Genomic DNA, 19,731 nt, shown 5'->3' with positions numbered 1-19,731 from the left:
ACAAACATGTTCAAAAAAATGTGAAATCTGTAACAAAACAAGCCATAAGTAGCCATTCATACTATGCCATATGCTGGATGAGCAAGTAACTTCATTAGTCACTATCAATTGCAAATTACTTGCTGAAAGCCGTGCTTGTTATTTATTTTTCTGAAATTTTATCAGCTAAATATTATAATTATTAATTTCATTACGTAACAAACTGCGATGCTAGGTGTATCTAAAATCAAGCTTAGGGACTATTTCGGTGCATATTTTTCGAAATTTTCTCAAGGCACTTAAGCACGCCCTGAACCCCAGCCGTGTCGTCGCGCACTTTTCCTCGCTCCCCTTTTCTGGCCCTACAATTTTATTCTGCTATTTATTTTGGCTCGCCGTAAATCAACTTCGGAGACCCCTCATGTACATCATTACTTAAATACATACCAATTTTTAAAAATACAAATATTTTTCTCGCTAATAACAAATTATTTACCATCCCCTAATTTTCGAAACACCCCCCAAAATGAAAAGCTGGGGAACATACGGGTTTTGGTGCTTTTGCTGTTACGGAATACGCAGCAATTTTGTTATATACTCAACATAAACTCATTCATAATTTTCGAATGATTGTAGAGTAAAACAAGTAAAACTTGGTTATCAGTAAACAGTAAAAATTCTCCAATTGTTGATAATAGTTGACTTTGGAATTTAACCCAATTTTGAAAAGGGGTAGATAACACTACAAAGATGTTAATAGAATCAATTTTAAAAATTGCTTGAAAATTATATTTTTGGAATAACTTGTTTTGCTGAAAAGAAATGGTTGATTATATGACATTGCTGAAATAAAATCGAAGGTTCTGAATTATTTGAAATTATCATTCATATTATTACTTACTGCGAGTAAATACAAATTGATCTAATTTGATAATATTATTGCCGCGATACTTCTTAAATCAAACAACATCATGTAATGATGTTTTGATAGATTTTTAAACTAAAAAATCTTTAATTTGATTAGTTTGAGGCGAGCTTATTACTAATGGCTTAGCATGAGTTTTTTAGGAAAAAAGACGATATCAATGTTGAAACTGTCATAATTGATCCTCACGATCACCTGTTGTTAGGCAATATTAGCGTAATTAGTCTATTGTTAAGCGTATCATGCACCACTAACGTCTAATACTGCATGTTTCGTTACAAACATGTAACATGTAGAGGCAACCATTGAATGATTCTCGGATCATTGCGATTTATTACTTCCACTTCACAAGTTTGATAATTCACTTGTGAATTATGATATTATAATAATCAATCGTTATGGAAAATTTATTGTATGCAAAAGAACACAGTCACACACTAACAATAGTCAAATTGTGTAATGGTAACACTGACGCGATGTCTCGCTAATTGAACAAATTACAACGCTTTGATATCAAACACATGATGGCCATATAATCATATATGCATATAAAATCGATTGGTTGTAAATGTACATTACTGCCAGTATACTCTGTATATAAATATTGAGTTGCATGTATACGGGTATGATATTGGCTATATATGATGGGCGGTATACGCAAAGTTTTTGCTGTATACCACGTTACTAACCGAGTCGGTCGCGTATTCCAGATAACGTCAGGTGGTTAGGGTTACAATCAGTGTTCCCTCTAGGAAAATATTACACTGCGCAATTGCTTGTTTCAGTGAGCATGAATATTTTGAGGCTGAACAGAGTCCTAAATGATTTACAAACTTTGTGAAATATTACAACAACAATATGTTATCACAAAGCGAACATAGTACGTACAGATAAAGAAAATAACGCCAACTTGTGACATCAGTGCACTATATCAGACACGATCATATTGGGTATTATGTATGACACAGTAAAAAGTACAAATTCATAACACGTAAACACGAAACATTTGTTATAAAAAAATATTGGTAATGGTAGTTGAACTATGTATGTCTGAGAACCAGAGATCCCCACGGAAGTTACTCTTGCAGAAATGACAGCATGGACAGTAAGATAGCTAACAGCTCGCCAGCGTTTGCAACACCTAAACCGAAGCTATAAATGAATCAATATCCAACAGTGTTGTGTGTTTAGAAAAAATGGTATATGTATAAGATTAGGATCACCGACAACATGATCCAAACAGCTATGTTTTATTGCTGCGAACAGGGACAGAGATCAGGTTTCACTACTTTAACGTATTCAAATTCCAGCCTAATCTGCTAATGAATTGTGCGCCATTACAGATAAACAGCGGGCCACCGAAGGCCAGTATGCATGGCAATAGATTGATTAAATTATATAATCGAGTCGATTATGTGGAACATACAAGATGTTGCCAGCATGACAGAAGTCAATCTACTGGATGCAAATAACTGTCTAGCCGTGAAAGACCAGAGAACGCTCGTTCGCAGGTTAAAATTCAGCAAGATGATTTATTCACCTGAAACTAGCATCTTCTCGGCCAATCTTCCAGGCAAGCTGTAATATGCAACTAAATGCAGGCATACAGGTTGTGGCAACACGTTTGACGTAGCAACAAGATTATCAAGAATAAACTGGTAAATTAAATCGCTGATGAAGAGATACTGTCAGGTTGGCAGAGGGATTCCAAGGAACCGTTCCGTGTTTACATCAAAAAGAGCAAGACTATATTACCAAGTTTGCTGCAGACAAGTCAGCTAATGGAATGCTCAAAGAAATGACTTATCAGGTTTCACTACTTTAACGTATTCAAATTCCAGCCTTATCTGCTAATGAATTGTGCGCCGTTACAGATAAACAGCGGGCCACCGAAGGCCAGTATGCATGGCGATAGATTGATCAAATTATATAATCGAGTCTTTCCTGATGCTGAAATATATACACTCTAAGAAATATTTACCGGCAATCGCCTGGCATTACATATTACTGGAATATAGTTGTGAAATTTTAATGCGATTTTAAGGTGAATATCACAAGAATTTTCGGTAAAATCGCTGTTGATCACCTGTAAATTTTACAGGATTTCCCTAGTAATCCTTACAATTTTTTTACGGTAATTTTCACCGACAATTCGTAGAAATATTTACCGACGCTAGCCTGTGAATTTACATTACAAATTCGGTGAATTTACATTCAGAACACGGTAAAAATTACCGTAAATATCCTGGCATTACATTTTACAGGACATGATCAGTAAAAATCACAGACTATTATTCTATGAAACAAGGTTTATTCAAAAAATAAATGTGAACGTGAAATGAATGATTAAACTTGGAAAAATGAGAAATTGTATAGTGAAAAGTTAGAAATGCGAGGTAAACAGAAACTTCTTGTTGAAGAAGTTTATGCTCGCAGGGTATCCGTTCACATAGTTTCTTTAAACAAGTCTCTATAGACAGTCCTTGTGAGAGAATAGTCTATGGCAGAAGGGGAGTCTTTCCGGGTTAGTGTTGCCCATGCTGATTGTATTGCATCATCCATTTGCTTTTACGAACTCTTACGAACTGGTATTTTCTTCTTCATAACTTCAAGTTATCTGAAATGGAATGTACAAAGAGTTTTACCCAAACAACTCCAAAATTTAAAAATATTACCTAATTTTCGAATAAGATTTAACATTTTGTAGTATTCAATCAACCAATCTAATTCTTTTGCAAGTGAGAAATATCTGAAAAATATTTAATTGCATGTACTAGCATACATTACAATATCCCACCTTTCTATAAACTTTTATATTTTCTTTTCCTCTTGGAGTTCAAGGACAAAAATCTGTGGGCAATCAATCGATACAGACTTTTCCAGTATTACCAAACTTTGTAGATCAGATGGAAGAGGTACCTGAAATAGTATTTAAATGGAATAAATTATTTAAAAGTTCCTAAATAATAAAAAGTAGACTCCTAATACTTTATTGCCAGAGCAGATGACAAAGTTCCTCTTTTAGCAATTTAAAATTAACATTATAACTAACCTCAAATACTTCTTCCTTGAAATAACATGTTAGTAAGAATCTCAAATATTTTGAAGCCTATGACATTGAATTTTTCACAGTTCAGAGTTGGGGCAGACAATTTGTTCATGCCTGCATAATCAGATTCTTCAGTTTCTAAAGCGAAAACACTGTTAAAAAGGAATGTATTCATTCCCCAACTTCATTATATGTAATATGTTCAAATTCGGTCTTATTCAAAGGAGAAATTCAACCAAATTTATAGAATTGGTTTTAGTAAATATGCAGAATAAGGTAGATAAATGTTGTTTTAATTTTCTATTTATAGTGTCATAAGTTAAAGGGAAATCTAGTGTTTTTATGACAGTTAAATGTGAATTGCTGTTTTTCAAATTCAATAATTTAAAATATCATTATCAAATATGTCTGTCTGTAGATGATTTTCAATCACTGAATCAGTATATAAATATATGAGTATATGTAATTGATACCTGTATATTCTTCAAGCCACGGTTTCTGGGTGTAGAGCAACGTTACCCCTTCCCCTGTCTGCCTGTTCATGTGTTCCCTGTAGTCCAGTCTGGGTTTGCGATCATCATAAAGCTGTTGGTAATTTGACGGTTTATCTTGATTCAGTAATTAGATGTTAACATTTCAAGTCTAGAGCTGTAAAGAGGGCATATTCAGATATTGTATTGTCATTTCAACATTCTGACATTTGCCAGTCTACTGACAAAAAAAAATTCAGACTTGGTAATACGAATTAAGCTCTGGCTGTGTTAAGTATCGACAGGCGTAACATGGATCTGCATCCAATCAACCTTATACCAGTATCGTATACTACTGTACTGTCAGACTGTTATAGCCAGTACTGCAGTATGTCTGTATGTATTCATATATATATTAATTCAGTAATTGGTACGGTATAGATCTTACCCTACTTCCAGACTGCCCCATAATCACACTGAACAATACATTAATAACCAGCACTAAATAACACAACACCTGCACTGACATTATTGAATCCAAGATGCATTGCCTTAGGCTTAGAGAAATACTGCCAACGCATTACTGCAGTAATAACAAAAGCGACCAAGATATAAATGTCGGCTGACCAAATATCGAAGTCCAAAAGTCTGGAATTCGTCAAATCAAACGGACAAATTAAGGAGTAAAGCAACAAAAAACCGCGCGTGATAAATTACGCGTTTGAAATATAGCGTCTGATTGACTGCTCTTCTTTACCAGTGTGCGCGCCCAACATTGATGGATAATAAATGATGGATTTCAAAAATATTATAGAGGTGTATCAGCAGAAATCCGCCCGTTCCAAAAATTTGAGGTCAGTTTCAGCGTAGATGATGGTGTTGTCTTGATTTACCAGTTGTTTAAATTATGAGAAAATGATTTCGTCGAGATTCCAAATTGTGAAACTGCCTTTGATACTTGTAGTTGATCAACAAGATATACGGTTAACACTCATATACGGTTAACACTCTGGTGAAAAAGTATTTTTACAATTCATTGCCACACAAATCTTAATATTATTTTTTTGTTTCTATAGCTTGAATGCCAAAACGAAATTAGATCTATTGCAAATGATAGATATTTCAAAATAACCAAGAGATGTAAACAAGATATCGGATGCGACAACAATCGAAAACAGGTTCGTTTTTTGGTCTGTTCTTCTCACATAACAAAAAAGAAGGGTATTGCATCGCCTGAATTTACTAGGATACCCTATGCCATCACTACCTTGCTATCTCATCCGATGTTATCTAGATCCTTATAGCACCCAAAATGCATATATGCAGGAGATTAACATTAACTTATTTATTAACCTTAACTTATTTATTAACCTTAATCGTCCTTAATTAATTAGCGTATTTCCCGGCGAAAAAGTCGCTTATTCAGACCCAAATTTCTGGCTTGATTTTTTTTTTTTTGGGGGGGGGGGGAGACAATTGTTATTGTCAGCGTGATGACTTATTTGAGCCATAAACATCTTTCATTTCAGCATTTATTCTCCCTAGGTCACAAGTTTGCCACGAGGACACATTATTATGTCCGCAGATTGCAGTGTCATATTAGATAGGTAATGTTCCTATATGATGGACGCAATCGCGAGTTACGTTGAGCACAATTAGATTGAAAGACAATTTGAATTCCCGTAGTTGTTATGGATTGAATATTACGCTACAAGAAAAGTCATTATAGGCTATTTTACCAATGCGCAAACGTGGCGACCCTTCAAAAGCCTTCGTGTGGTATATTGAGATTCCGATATGATGTGATTTTACTACCCGTCTTATTGGGAGGTTGTGTGCAAAAATACATTTTTTCAAGCGTAAAAACGGGCCTCGTCCTATTTACCGGTCAGACTTATTTGCCGGGAAATACGGTATAGGTATGTATTGTAAGTATAACCTTTTTAATATTGATATCGTCAATAATGAAAATTTTAATACCAAGCTTCGAATGCGCTAATTTAAACAACTCACTAAACTACTTAAAATCATGCAATAAACTAAGTTAAAGATCATTTTGTGAGCGTATCTTCTTGCTATCTCCTTAACCGCCGATCCGCGGACGGCGCCGTTCCGAGTCAACCTTCTTGACGGTCCGTCAAATATATTCCAATACTATATCTCAATTGCAAAAAGTAAGGCATTGATCACCTGTCCATTTATTTTGTAAGTTTCAAATCCTATTGTTGATGTTGAGTAAACTATCAGTGGTTCAAGGCCCATTTTAAACCCTGAACGGATGGATGCCATTTTCACAGTTTTGGATATCAATTGAAAATAATATCCTGTGCTCAGTGACAAAGTCATCAAATTACTGCTGATTTTTTGTACCGCTTACTAATGTGAGAAAAGCTTATCATCGTTATCTCTCATCAAGACCAAACGAAGAAATCGTTTGGAAGTTAATGCTCTACTTCGCCTTGCAGAAATCTCATTAGCACCGCGCTTAACACGTATGATATTCAAAAGACAGCAGCAGATTTCCCATTGAATTGAAATGTGTGCCTTAAATTGCATACCGTTGTTGTTATTACAATTTTTTAATTACATTTTAGGTTTTCGACATTTCAGGTTGATTTTGAAGGTTCATTGGTTCTGAAAATATTGGTCCGCAAACTGAAAAAGGCTGAAAACCACTGTTCTAGAGCGTTTTTGACCAGCAGCGCACAAGAAAAAAACTCAGGAAATAAATTTATTTCTTTTTATTTTAGAATGAGCTTCTCACGAATTCCTATCGATGTGAAAAACGTGATACAGTTGACGTGTGTTGGTGCTGTTGCACTGGAGATAATTGTAATGGACATGAAGTTTATTGTAAAAAAAGTGAGTTACTTGCCCAACATATGCCATCTATAAGTGACTATACAGATAAGCTGTCAGATTTTTCCTCAGGCAAAGAAAACCTAGAAAACAAATGACATAAGTTTGATTTCAGTTATAGTTATTCGAAATCGTTTATATAAAATTTACTACTCTTATTTATTTTTTTATAGAGATTCATTTCTACAATTGGTAGAAATTGGTTTTAACCAACGTATTAAAAGATTTTTGTCATATTATATCCTCCTACCGATAATTAGCAAGTCAGTCAAATCACTCGTTTACTCAAACATTAGGTTAAGGCAGGAACAAATAACAGGAATTCATCCAACATAATAGTTTCAATAGAATAAACCGTTTGCTGAATGTAAATCAAACACCATGATCAATGAAATGTGCTTATTTTATCCATGCAATACGGCTCGGAAGATGTATAGGGGAAGGTGGGGTACGTTGGGACATGGGGCACACTGGAAAATCAGCTATCACACTGATACTATATCCGCAATCCTGTCCGCGGCTCGATGTTCCAATCCGCCCTTAGGTGAGTTACAACGTCCCCGCGAACGGACAACGGACGGGTAGAGCGGCGCAAGCTATGGGGTGAAATTGGTTTTGGGAGGTTGAAAAAAAAAATTCACCGTTCCAGTTTTTTCTTTTTTTTAGTTTAGCCTTTCCAACGAGACAAACCATCGTTTGATATTCTTTAGCGTCAGCCCACTGTAAAATATTCCTAACGTTAGCGAGTGGCTGTGCCTTCCGAATTTTGCCGTGGGATGGTCTGAAAATATTTGTTTCCTATGGGGAACAATGGACCGGGGTTCAGTGGGACATGCTCTACAGGGCACAATTCGACAGTGTTTGATACAATAAGTGCTTAGAGACTTAGAGATGTGTTATATTTTGTGTAATATAATGGTTTCTTTCGACCCATGGCCCAATATGGAATATATTCCAGAATCAATAATATTTCCAGATTTAGATTCGAGGAAGGAAATAATCAAATTTTTTTGCAAAATGTTTTGTCAAAATATCTGAACTATTTCAGTTGAACATTGATTTTGAAAATATTAAATCTTCAAATTCGAAGTCTCCCCGTACTTTAGACGATTATGCTGATTAATTGCTTATTTTTAAGGGCATACTTCGTTGAATTTTGACAGACTGACCCATTGTGCCCCAGGGTCTGTCCGATTGTGCCCCACAAGTGGGGTACAGTGGGACACTTGACAGACATTTTTCAAAGCATTTTGGTAGTAAGATGTGTGTCGCAAGGGAATTTCTTTGTTGCTGAATAAAAACTACATTTACCCCTCTATGCATTAGTCCCGCAAACTTAAGAGAATATGCAGAATTAACGGCTCAAAATATGCAAAAGAAAAAAAGTGTCCCAACCTTCCCCACTTTCCCCTACAATATATCACTCATTCATTAGTCATTACTAGGATTGCCACTTCTGGATACATTTTTTGGAATCGAATCTCAAATAAAAAATTTTCGAATCGAATCTTCCCGAAACTGAATCCGGTAAACATTTTGTATCTTCTTGCATGCGAAGGTTTCCTAAACTCCCAAAAAAATAATATGATATTTCCGTCATGAAAAAATTAACCACGATTAAATTAATTTCGATAAGAATAATCTTTCAACCGACTACGACTGTGGAAGAATATGTCTGGCTAAAACCGTTATTACTAAACATGGGCTTTATTATTATCTTGGATTACGTTTAATTTCGTAATTCAGAAAGTCCAAACGTAGTCCGACGCTGTATCCAGATCAAACATGCTCGTTGAAACTAAATTAAGACGACATTTGCATATTATGCTTGGTCTGGTATAAAATCTGTCGCGTTTTAATGTAAAACAAAGCACAAGTTGCCATTCCTCGCGTATTATCTATTCCCGCATGTCCGTCAGGACACTTGCTCAATTACCCCGAAATGTTTTATTCCCCGTTTGTATCGCGCTACAAAAATTTAAAGAAAATACCACATTTCTTTATATGTAACAGCTGGAATGATAAACGTATATGTTCTATTACATTATGTTTACCCTTCTTTCGTTTACTGCCACTCGAGTGGAGGCACAACAAATGCGAGCAAAATAGATAAATATATACGTTAGGTGTCAATTAGCATGGCTGGCCAATGGACTTATTCAGTAATAGTTCTCCTCTAATATACGCAAAATAATTCACTCTGAACGAAGTTTAAATTAAATTTCAATCAAAATTAAATATTTACTAGAAATCGGTAGCTGATTCTTGATCCAGCCATGCCAGGGCGTACCATAATTTAGTCGCAGCGCAGGTGTGATGTTGTAAATTTTCATCAAAATTGTAACGAATTTTCAGGTATACGATTCATTTAAATTCTTGTTTAATATAAACTTAGGCTATTCAGTGGAATACTAAACTGACAGTTTGGGGAAATTAAGCTACACAGCATCACGGGCAGATCAGTGAAAGTCAATCACGATAAATTCATTTTTATCTCCGTCCCGTAATTTAATGCTATTTGGAGTAACGCATTCGGCATATTTGAAGCCGCCGATAACAACGGTGAACAGAAGTTCAATGTTTATTTTTTTCGGTAAATCGATCTCCTTTTCCGAATCTCATAAATCTGATTCGAATCGCTTCGAAAAAGATGTGATTCGAATCGATTCAATTCTTAAAATCAAAAATGCATAACCTTTAAAATGGTATTCTGACTATTGAACTGTTAGGCCACAGCTGTGGTAGTGAAGTCTCTCGAAACGTCGAAAAATAAGAAAAAAATATTCATCTATCGCATTTCATCTATCGCATCGGTATTTTCTCCTAAAGCCCATAAACACTCGAACCACATTCACACACATCCTCTATCAAACGTACGCACGGTCATCATTGAACAGAACGTATACTGAGCACTTAGCCGTATCACATGCCGTCGGAAATTGATGTTGATTCGATTCGCTGGAAATTCTGAAACTCACATTCATAGACTCGTGAGAATGAATCAACCTACTCGGTGGTGTTTGAAGCCTTGATTTCAACCTTTGTGGTAGCGGAACCCAGTGAAATAAATATTTTAAAGTAGGCATTTGTTGAAAAATAATTGTTTTAAAACAATTATTTTAATCATTTTTTTCGCCTGTTTTATTTTAAATGGCTGCATTATAAAACAAGAAAATGGATGTATAAACTTGCCAATTGCTTATCATTTGCAATAAACAATTTGAAACGCCTCAAAGATTGACTATTTGCCCATATACGACTTCTCAAGCTGTAGCTCAATGCGTCCGCAAACGTGGTTTGCGGAGGGAGACGTAACCAATAAGCCATTACGTGAACCACCCTGCGACGAGGCGGATTCATGCGAACCAGGGCTGGATTTACCATTAGGCAAGGTAGGTTAAAGTCTAGGGGCCCAAACCACGAGGGCCTTGACAATCAATTTTGTACTATTATTCATTTTAATTAATTTAAAATTGTAATGGCTTATTCCAGAATATTGCCAATTTAAAGCTTCTCATAGATCTCATATTTTTTTTATTGAAGTTGATAATTCTTGTTTCTAATATTTACCGTTCTAGAGATTAAAAAAATGAAATACGGCCGCATAAATTAGTTTGTATAACTTTGAAAAACGCTATCCCTTTAACCACGAAAACAAAGTATGGTGATTTAAATTACCTGAACAGTTTTAACCGTAATAATGTCTTTATTTTATGAAAAATATCGATAGATAGCTTTATATTATATATACCAATTCATCCATGCAACAAAGAATGTTAGCATTATTATAATATTTACTGTGCCAGATCTCTAAAAATTACGATGTCTGTTTTTCTGGTGCCATGACGTTTTGTATGTATGTATCCTGCCTGTAGCTGAAATTTTGTAATTCACGCAATTTAAAAATAGACTTGTGATACCATAATATATAAACTAGACTGGTTGTGACGTCATTATATCAGAGGGCCTCACAATTAGCAAACCCTTGGCTAGGATGTCCCATCTTCTAAATCCGGCTCTGATTCCAACCGTGCGTAGGTAGCCGCAGATGTAAGTATATTATGTATTATTGTAACGCACTTGTTTCGCCAAATTTAGACGGCCCTTGCTCCAAATTCTTTTGGATTGTAGTAGGCCCGCTCGAGCTATGTTTCATGATTTTTATTGCCTTTCTTACTCAAAACGTCTCAACATTCCTGTTAAAATCTTTTAATGACTTTTGTGTAGGTACAAATTTGGCGATAAATGTTACGCGCTGAAAGTTGAACCAAAAATATCTTCTTACATTTTTGAAATTATTATTTCAACGCAACATTCTGGCGTTGTTTCACGGCGATGGGAGGGGTGTTTCAAGAAAAATAGGAAAGATGCAGAAAAAATTTGACACAAAACAGACTGACGTGGCATGCGATTAATTGGCGTTACATTTTGCTATGTGTCCCGAGAATGTAAAACATCCAGTGCAATTGTTACCAGCTCTTACCTGCTGTTATGAATTCATCGACGTCGAAGTAATTGCAACATTGTAGAATTGTTATATCTTCGTGTTTTTTTAGTGCTCGTATGTTTTTTTGTATACGCATGTGTCCATCTCAGCAAATGTTGACATATCCTTCCACGCATGAAACATGCTGGTACAGCCACAGTATGATACCACAATTACATCAAATTGCTGTATATGCATATTTCAGAATATCTGTATCTCCATGTCTCAAAAGCCAACGCAATAATAACGCAATATTAAACGTGTGTAATGGTAGGCCTGTTTACAGTCGATTGTACCAAATAGATGAAAGTGCATAAAGTCAAAATGATAAATTACACTAGATTTAATTGGATTCAGTCTGTCGCGAGTTTGCTAGTAAGTTCGATTGAGCGTTGATAATATTGCTATTCAAAAAAAGGCAGCATGACCACTTTTTGCTAGCAAGCGGATAATAATTAGGCTTCCCGCTGCTTGTCAGCAGGGAACCTATTGTATTCCTGTGTTTTATTATTATTATTTATTATTATTATTTTTTTTTTTTAAATTGGTCCTACAAACTTGAAATTCACCTCAAATGTGCAGAAGTTCTCAGCTAGCAATAAAATGCAAATTTTATGCATGAAGTATTACTCGCAGTGTAAAACGCATTCACTCAAAGTCGATGTTGCATGAAGAGAAAAGTACTTAATAGCCATCCTCAGCAGTCAATTACAAGTAAATGAAGAAAAGAAAATTTTTTCAATAGTAGTTTGATGGTTGCATGTTAAGTTGAAATCTGACAGTCATCAACAATTAGATTTCAACCAAACTATGCCAAAACACCATATTTCAAGTTGCAAACTCATTGAAGTCGTGCCCTCTAGCTTATTTACGGCGACCAATAAGTTCGAACATTGATGGATATTCATACCAGTATATGTAAAGACGTACCATGACAATACCGACCACTTGCTTAGCAATCTAACATAAACTAATTTTGGTTTGTAATTTTTTGCTAATGCTCTATATATTTAAATTTCAAATGATGAAATAAATTATCAGTTTATTGCATTTTTCATTGTATCACTTCAGAGCTTAATGAATAGGATTTTTTTTTCATTTCAGTTAATCCCAGGTGTAAGTCGATAATCGCGCCCTTGAATGGTATTGTTAGATGTCAAAGAAACGATACCTCTTTAGGTACAAATTGTGTCTATAGATGTCTTCCAGGTACGTAAAATTCCAGATGTTTATATGGTATAATGTAATAAATTATGGTAAGCAAAATAAAGATCTACTGTAAAAGTAGAAAAATTAATTTGAGATCAATTGTTTTTATTAATATTCTTCATATAGTTTGACATATATATATGTAGGTTATTGCCTAAACGCTATAAATATTATACTATATTTCATATATTTCAGAGAACAAATCTTAAGGCAGGTATGAGCAGAAAAGTTAAATATATTGCTTTTTTCTTTCTGTTTTTCGAAACCAGGTTACGATATGGTTGGAACATCTAGAACAACATGCGTCCGAACAAGGTTTACTGCAACATGGTCATCCTCTCCTCCGACCTGTGAACCCGTTATTTGTAATTCAATACCCAATCCACCAAAACATGGATCCGTATTTTGCTCAAAGGGAAATTCTGTGTACAGTATTTGTGAATTTACATGCAGTCGAGATTTGGTTTTGATCGGAGATAGGACAACAGTTTGTAGTGAGTAATATTATGTCATGATTTTCACCATTGGTAAATCGACAGCAAAAACGAATATTTTATTACATAGGAATAAACACATTGATTAGTGTTGATCAAAATATTTCGTTTTTTTTCTTCTTTATAAAAACACATTTTTATGGCACCCGAACGCCAATTCGTGGTTTCAATCGCGTAATATGGGTATGCTTTTGTAGCGACAGGGAACTGTGGTAACTGGGTTACAGCCGTTCAGAGTCGGTCTAAACCAGGGGTCAACAACCTTTTCGAAGCCGTGGGCTACTTTCTAGGTACCGATTAAGCCGAGGGCTACCAGTTCAATGCGCACTTTTAACAAAGTCTATTTGCTCGATTAACTTTCAATTATTGATAATTAGTTGTATTTAGTCACGTAAAAACACTGATAAACTTTAGGATTCTTCGGAAAATCAAACGATTATCACAACGTAGCAAATAAATTACTAGCAATGACACTTCCATTTTCAAACTGACTGTTTTTCAAATTGATTTTAAAATGATATGACAGGTCCACAATGTACCTACTTTTTTACAAACACCCTGCATAACCCTAAGATGAAATAAACTTAACAGTTGTATTGCCGAATGTTAAATTTACAAACACATTTAACTAATTATGAATATCTTGTTTCAACAAGGAGAAAACCAAAATCGAACAAATCTGGTCTAATGCTCTTCTTCAGTGTATTGTACTCCGGCGTGTAACTTGACACTGTAACTCTGAGCGGGTCTTGCAGATTTTCATCAGTAAGGTGTATTCCGTGCTTAGTTCATTGTGAAGTTAATGTCAAAAAAATTTACATCACATGCAGATATTAAGTCCCCCATCATAAATTGCAAATTTTATGCATGACTGACCACGCTTTCACGCTCCAGTGAGCAAAACGCGTCTTCAGTTTTTTTGCGATTTCTCAAAATTGATACATGCTATTGGGTTGAAATTCATAACAATGATTAATGGACATGTTCCGGATACGATATGTCAAGGATACGCATGAGTGACCTCGGCGATACGCTCCAGTGAGCAATATAGGATTTTACATTTTCATCTTCTCCTCGAGAACGACACTACTAAGAGACTTGAAATTCACATCACATGCAGATAATAAGTCCCCCATCATAAATTGCAAATTTTATGCATGACTGAACACGCTTTCACGCTCCAGTGAGCAAAACTCGTTTTCAGTTTTTTCGCGATTTCTCAAAATTGATACATGCTATTGGGTTGAAATTCATAACAATGATTAATGGACATGTTCCAGATACGACATATCAAGGATAAGCATGAGTGACCTCGGCGATACGCTCCAGTGAGCCATATAGGATTTTACATTTTCATCTTTTTCTCGAGAACGACACTACTTAGAGACTTGAAATTTACATCACATGCAGATAATAAGTCCCCTATCATAAGCTGCAAATTTTATGCATGACTGACCACGCTTTCACGCTCCAGTGAGCAAAACGCGTCTTCATCTTTTTTTACGCGGGAAGCCTGTTAAAGCTGCACGCAGCTCTAGTTATTACTTATCGATCTTAAGATCGGTAAGTATATTGATAGGTATTTGTATGTATGTCTGTCTGTCTGTCTGTCTGTCTGTGTGTGTGTCTGTTAGATGCACGCGATATCTCACGGAAGCGAGATTGAATCTGCTCCAGATTTTGCATGTGCATTCATCTTATCTCGGACCAGAAGCCTATTGATTTTGGGTGAATTATGTCGTATAATTAGCGAGTTATCAATCAATTATTGATATAGTGATCTAGATTTTTGTAAAGCGAGAGAATTTTGAAACCCGCCGAGTGTGTGTTTGCGATGCGCAGTGCGCAAGTTACAAGAGCGGATGAATCGAAACTGCAGTTTCTGTTTTGGGGGATCCCCTAACTATCGATCGATAAGTCTTCGGTTTCCAACCGATATTCTCGTTTATTTATTATTATTTATTTATTTTTATTATTTTTTTTTCAAATTGGTCCTACAAACTTTATATTCACCTCAAATGTGCAGAAGTTCCCAGCTAGCAATAAAATGCAAATTTTATGTATGACTGACCACGCTTTCACGCTCCAGTGAGTAAAACGCGTCATCAGTTTTTTTGCGATTTCTCAAAATTGATACATGCTATTGGGTTGAAATTAATAACAATGATTAATGGACATGTTTCGGATACGACATGTCAAGGATACGCATGAGTGACCTCGGCGATACGCTCCAGTGAGCAATATACGATTTTACATTTTCATCTTCTTCTCGAGAACGACACTACTTAGAGACTTGAAATTTACATCACATGCAGATAATAAGTCCCCAATCATAAATTGCAAATTTTATGCATGACTGACCACGTTTTCAAGCTCCAGTGAGCAAAACGCGTCTTCAGTTTTTTTTACGCGGGAAGCCTGTTAAAGCTGCACGCAGCTCTAGTTGTATTATTGGCATTGCTTCTCCACAAATCAACGGACACAAAAAAACGCGGGTTCTTGTTACTGCGACTTTTTCGGAGTTACATGCGTCGTAGGGGGAAGAAAATGGTTTTGGGGTGCTAACTTTTGTTCGTTTCTAGCGTACAATGACGTTTGAATACCAAAATTTGAATTTGCATTAACGACTACAGAAATCTGAAACAACAATGAAGCAGGATTGTAATGATTTCAATCGGATTGAAAAATATAATTACCTCGGAGTTTTCAAAAAATAAAAACTATCTGAGATTTTTGCACGTTTTTTGATAATTCATATGCATAAGCTTTGGCACGTGAATTTCATAATATCGCTTCAGTACTGATAAAAGTGCTGCTTGTGTAAAGTTCAAATTCACACAAGCCTAACTGAAAATTATAAGACTTGACGAAAATAGGCAACCATAAATTTCTCATTAATGCAGACATTGAGTAAATATCTTAAATATGAATATTATTTTTTTCATATGATAAAAAATTAATGTTTGACCCATCATTCAATAAAACAGGTTCGTCATCACTGAAATATACTATATAATATACATACTCATATCACCAATTGAATGAACTTTTCTTATCGGCATGCCATTATCAGGTCATCTTGGCACATGGTCAAATTCCGTTCCAGAATGTGTCAAAGTTATATGTCGTTTCCCTGAAAGTGAGGATGAAATTTTGAAAATGGAATGTTCTAATGGAAACAATTTGGGAAGTTATTGCAGGTTAGAATTGTCAACTAAAATAGGCGTAAAATTTTGCATTAAACATTTTTTTATAATCGACCAGGAAGTCATGTGATAAATATATATAAAAATTATAATCCAGAAATCATATTTATACAATATAGGTGTGTTTTCTTGTTGCGAAAGATATATTGTTCAAATCAAATTTTTACTGTTTTAATCAAAGCAAGTGGTGTACTGAAAATGGACTTATGAAGGCTGTGATCCTTATTGTGAAAGAGTTAATTGATTGATATTGCATAATTTATGCATAGTTCTAGAACTGACATATCTAACAATGTTTTTATAGCAGCATTGCTTTATATAATATCCCATTCAATTTACGGCTAATTTCATGAAATTTACCACTGAATGCTACAACTTTTCGTTTCATCGCAGATTACGTGATATCTACCATTGATTGCAAGTGTATTAGCGAGGGCGATAGACACCCTCTTGTTGGCCCTCTTGCTGGTTTGATTCTTTATAATGAAACCCGTTACAATAGGTTTGTGGAAAATAGGGCGCTATGTAACACACTGCAGGTTTTCGAAAGGTTAAAATAGAAAGCAGAGCAACTTAAACCCGTGGGAAAAAAACTGTAAATTCATAACGAAAAGCGAAGTCGACAGAAAATAGTTATTATAAACCCCAAGCGGGGTGTAAACAGAATCCCCACAAGCCATGTAGAACGTTTTTAACTACTTATGGGCCTGGTATAATTTATTTCATTGGATCCAAGTTTTAAAAAATTGTACATATTTTAGGTTTACCTGTGCAGCTGACTTTGAAGTTTATGGTTTTGATGAAATAACTTGTGGAGAACCAATAAAAAATATTTATGGACGGTGGACAAAAGAATTTCCAGTTTGTGTTCGTAAGTATTGACAAACAACCCTAGTTAGATTTGTCTTGCTCACAAGCTAACAAATCGGAACAGAATATTTTAAATTAATTGCAGAATTCTTTTGTTTTTGATTATGAACATTTATTCAATGTCAGAATATTCCTATCTTTTCGCCTAATAGTTTTTGAAGGCAAGAAGGAATACTATCATATTTCAACGCAATGTAACATGCTATAAATAGGGTGAGATGCAACCATCTCAATATTTGCTATGAATATCGACATGATAGTTGTTGCTAACGACTGTCAAAAGCAATCCATCCAGCTGTAAACAAAAAGAATACATAGGAAATAAGAAACAATATTTTTTGAATATTTGGACATAGTCGTATCAGACCGGTAATAAAATGATTACACGTCATTTTAAATTAATACAAATATAGCAACATGATATACTTTGACGCAATAAAAAAAAATTATTAGTTCATAAACTACACTTAGAAGTTCTGATGCTGTGACTTTAATGTTTTTGCAACGCTCAATTCCAACCCCCAGCAAAAAGTAGGCTCACAACTTCACGTGGGTGATGAGATTTCGCATTTTGAAAATTACTTGTAGTGTCAAATTATACTAGGGCGTAGCTGTGGAGAACCTGGGGAATTCGCAGCAATGAATAAAACTTGTACTGATGGAAACAACATTGGTAGTGTTTGCACATATTTCTGTGATGAGGGAAATTACATGACGTCAAACGATGATCCATCTAATGTTATCTATAGCGGCGTGGCAATAATAACTTGTAACCTTGAGTCCGGATGGTCTGGAATTCCACCGGTATGTCGGCCGATCGCTTGTCCAAGACTAAACCGGTGAGATGCAATTTTCATTTATTGACAAGCACCTCTATGAAATCTGCTTAGCAAAACTAATTGTTACAGGAGTTCTCGTGAAAAATGATTTCTTTATTTTTTTTTTTGAAGAATTTTCGATAATCACATATTTTTTTATATCAACATTAAAATGCAAAACATTATTGAAGTTCTGATGTAAATCATGATAAAAAGCGACACAAGTGCCGTGTGGCGGCCGAAAAGTTGCATGCGTTTTGTGATAAAATTCCTGCCAGAACTATTGAGGCATATATACTTACAGTCGAGACTCCGAGAGTTTGAATGAGATCTGGGGGCTCATCTTGTAAAATGATCGAAACCTTTTGTTTCTTATTGGACAGTAAGTATATATGATATGCTGACTTATACCATGCGAAGCAAAACCTTGTATATAAAAAGATTTTAGTATTTCTAAAGTTTTTTGAGTAAAGAACCCAAATTAGATATAACACATGGCCAAATTGATAGATTGCACCAAATAAGATCAGATAATTTTTCAAAGGACATTCAGCAACGGCGGGCGAACTTGCACCCAAGGTGATAAGTTCCTATCTGAATGCAGTTACACTTGTGTCCAAGGATATCGTTTATCTGCGCCGAACTCAATTACTTGTGAACAAAGTACAATTACTAAGAAAGGCGAGTGGAGTAATGCTGAACCTCAATGTGTGACAGGTATAAAAATGTAGTAAAATATTGAATAAAGTTAGGAAATGTTGAAAATATTTACATATTTTATTTGTTAGTCTGAATACAACAGTCTTTTTTACTACACAGTGTGCCATTTAGATATTTAAAAAGCTATTTATCCTTTTGAAAACGTATTTCATTATCAAAATACTAGCCAAAATACTCCATTTAGTTACAATTAATTCTTTTGTTTCATTAAGAGCAAAATTGTGGACTGTGGTATCTTTTATTGAAATACATTTGGTAATGTTTTTTTCAAACGTTATTTTACGTTGATCTTGTAACCAAGTTTTTCACAGGGTTTGTCGCTCAGATGTTTTTCAGCATACCTTATAATATAAGGCTTATATGATGTAGTCACATTTTTACAGGGTCATGATGTGGCACTAATGTTTTATTTACATGCTTTTTGGTGTCAAAAGTATTTCATAGTTGTCTGCACCAAAACGTAATTAACAATAACATTCAAAATGTTTGGATTTCTAACCGTGATTCATGCTTGATCCAAGCGTTTTTGCAACCAGTTTATTCTTGCGCCTATCTTTTTTTTACCATCCAGATGGCAAAACGCGTTTGTTTTTGTGAAAGTTTAAAAATATACAACGAATTTATGTTTATTTGCTGAGAAAAGTAT

At 35.0% G+C, this 19,731-nt stretch overlaps 1 protein-coding gene and 1 long non-coding RNA gene across 7 annotated transcripts in view; one reads left to right on the top strand and one right to left on the bottom strand.

The window, feature by feature from the left end:
* LOC120331872 (P-selectin-like) overlaps nucleotides 1–19,731 on the top strand; it is a 35,222-nt gene that overhangs the window by 1,821 nt on the left and 13,670 nt on the right. For 2 of the 4 annotated variants that reach the window (XR_005568027.2, XM_039399036.2), the window contains exons 3-10: nucleotides 5,500–5,601; nucleotides 7,174–7,285; nucleotides 12,873–12,977; nucleotides 13,247–13,471; nucleotides 16,545–16,671; nucleotides 17,439–17,548; nucleotides 18,152–18,386; nucleotides 18,910–19,082. Coding sequence is in view for 3 of the 4 variants with exons in the window: in XM_039399036.2 (XP_039254970.2) it covers nucleotides 5,500–5,601; nucleotides 7,174–7,285; nucleotides 12,873–12,977; nucleotides 13,247–13,471; nucleotides 16,545–16,671; nucleotides 17,439–17,548; nucleotides 18,152–18,386; nucleotides 18,910–19,082 (1,189 nt within the window). In the remaining variant the exon portion in view is untranslated. The remainder of the gene's footprint in view (nucleotides 1–5,499; nucleotides 5,602–7,173; nucleotides 7,286–12,872; nucleotides 12,978–13,246; nucleotides 13,472–16,544; nucleotides 16,672–17,438; nucleotides 17,549–18,151; nucleotides 18,387–18,909; nucleotides 19,083–19,731) is intronic. The other 2 variants (XM_039399037.2, XM_039399039.2) reach the window with 2 other exon arrangements.
* LOC144424620 (uncharacterized) lies at nucleotides 3,196–5,159 on the bottom strand. 3 transcript variants are annotated; one of them, XR_013476845.1, is made up of 4 exons: nucleotides 4,427–5,159; nucleotides 3,957–4,105; nucleotides 3,702–3,823; nucleotides 3,196–3,521 (listed from the first exon to the last, which is right to left on the bottom strand). It is a non-coding gene; the product is annotated as an uncharacterized LOC144424620 (long non-coding RNA). The 3 variants fall into 3 exon arrangements; XR_013476844.1 differs by having other exon boundaries at nucleotides 3,957–4,091; XR_013476843.1 differs by lacking the exon at nucleotides 4,427–5,159 and having other exon boundaries at nucleotides 3,957–4,406.

This window comes from Styela clava, chromosome 6 (genome assembly GCF_964204865.1).
Source record: "Styela clava chromosome 6, kaStyClav1.hap1.2, whole genome shotgun sequence".
NCBI classification, from domain to species: Eukaryota; Metazoa; Chordata; class Ascidiacea; order Stolidobranchia; family Styelidae; genus Styela; species Styela clava.
Note: the sequence above shows the minus strand (reverse complement) of the source record. Positions and strands in the feature narration are given on the sequence as shown.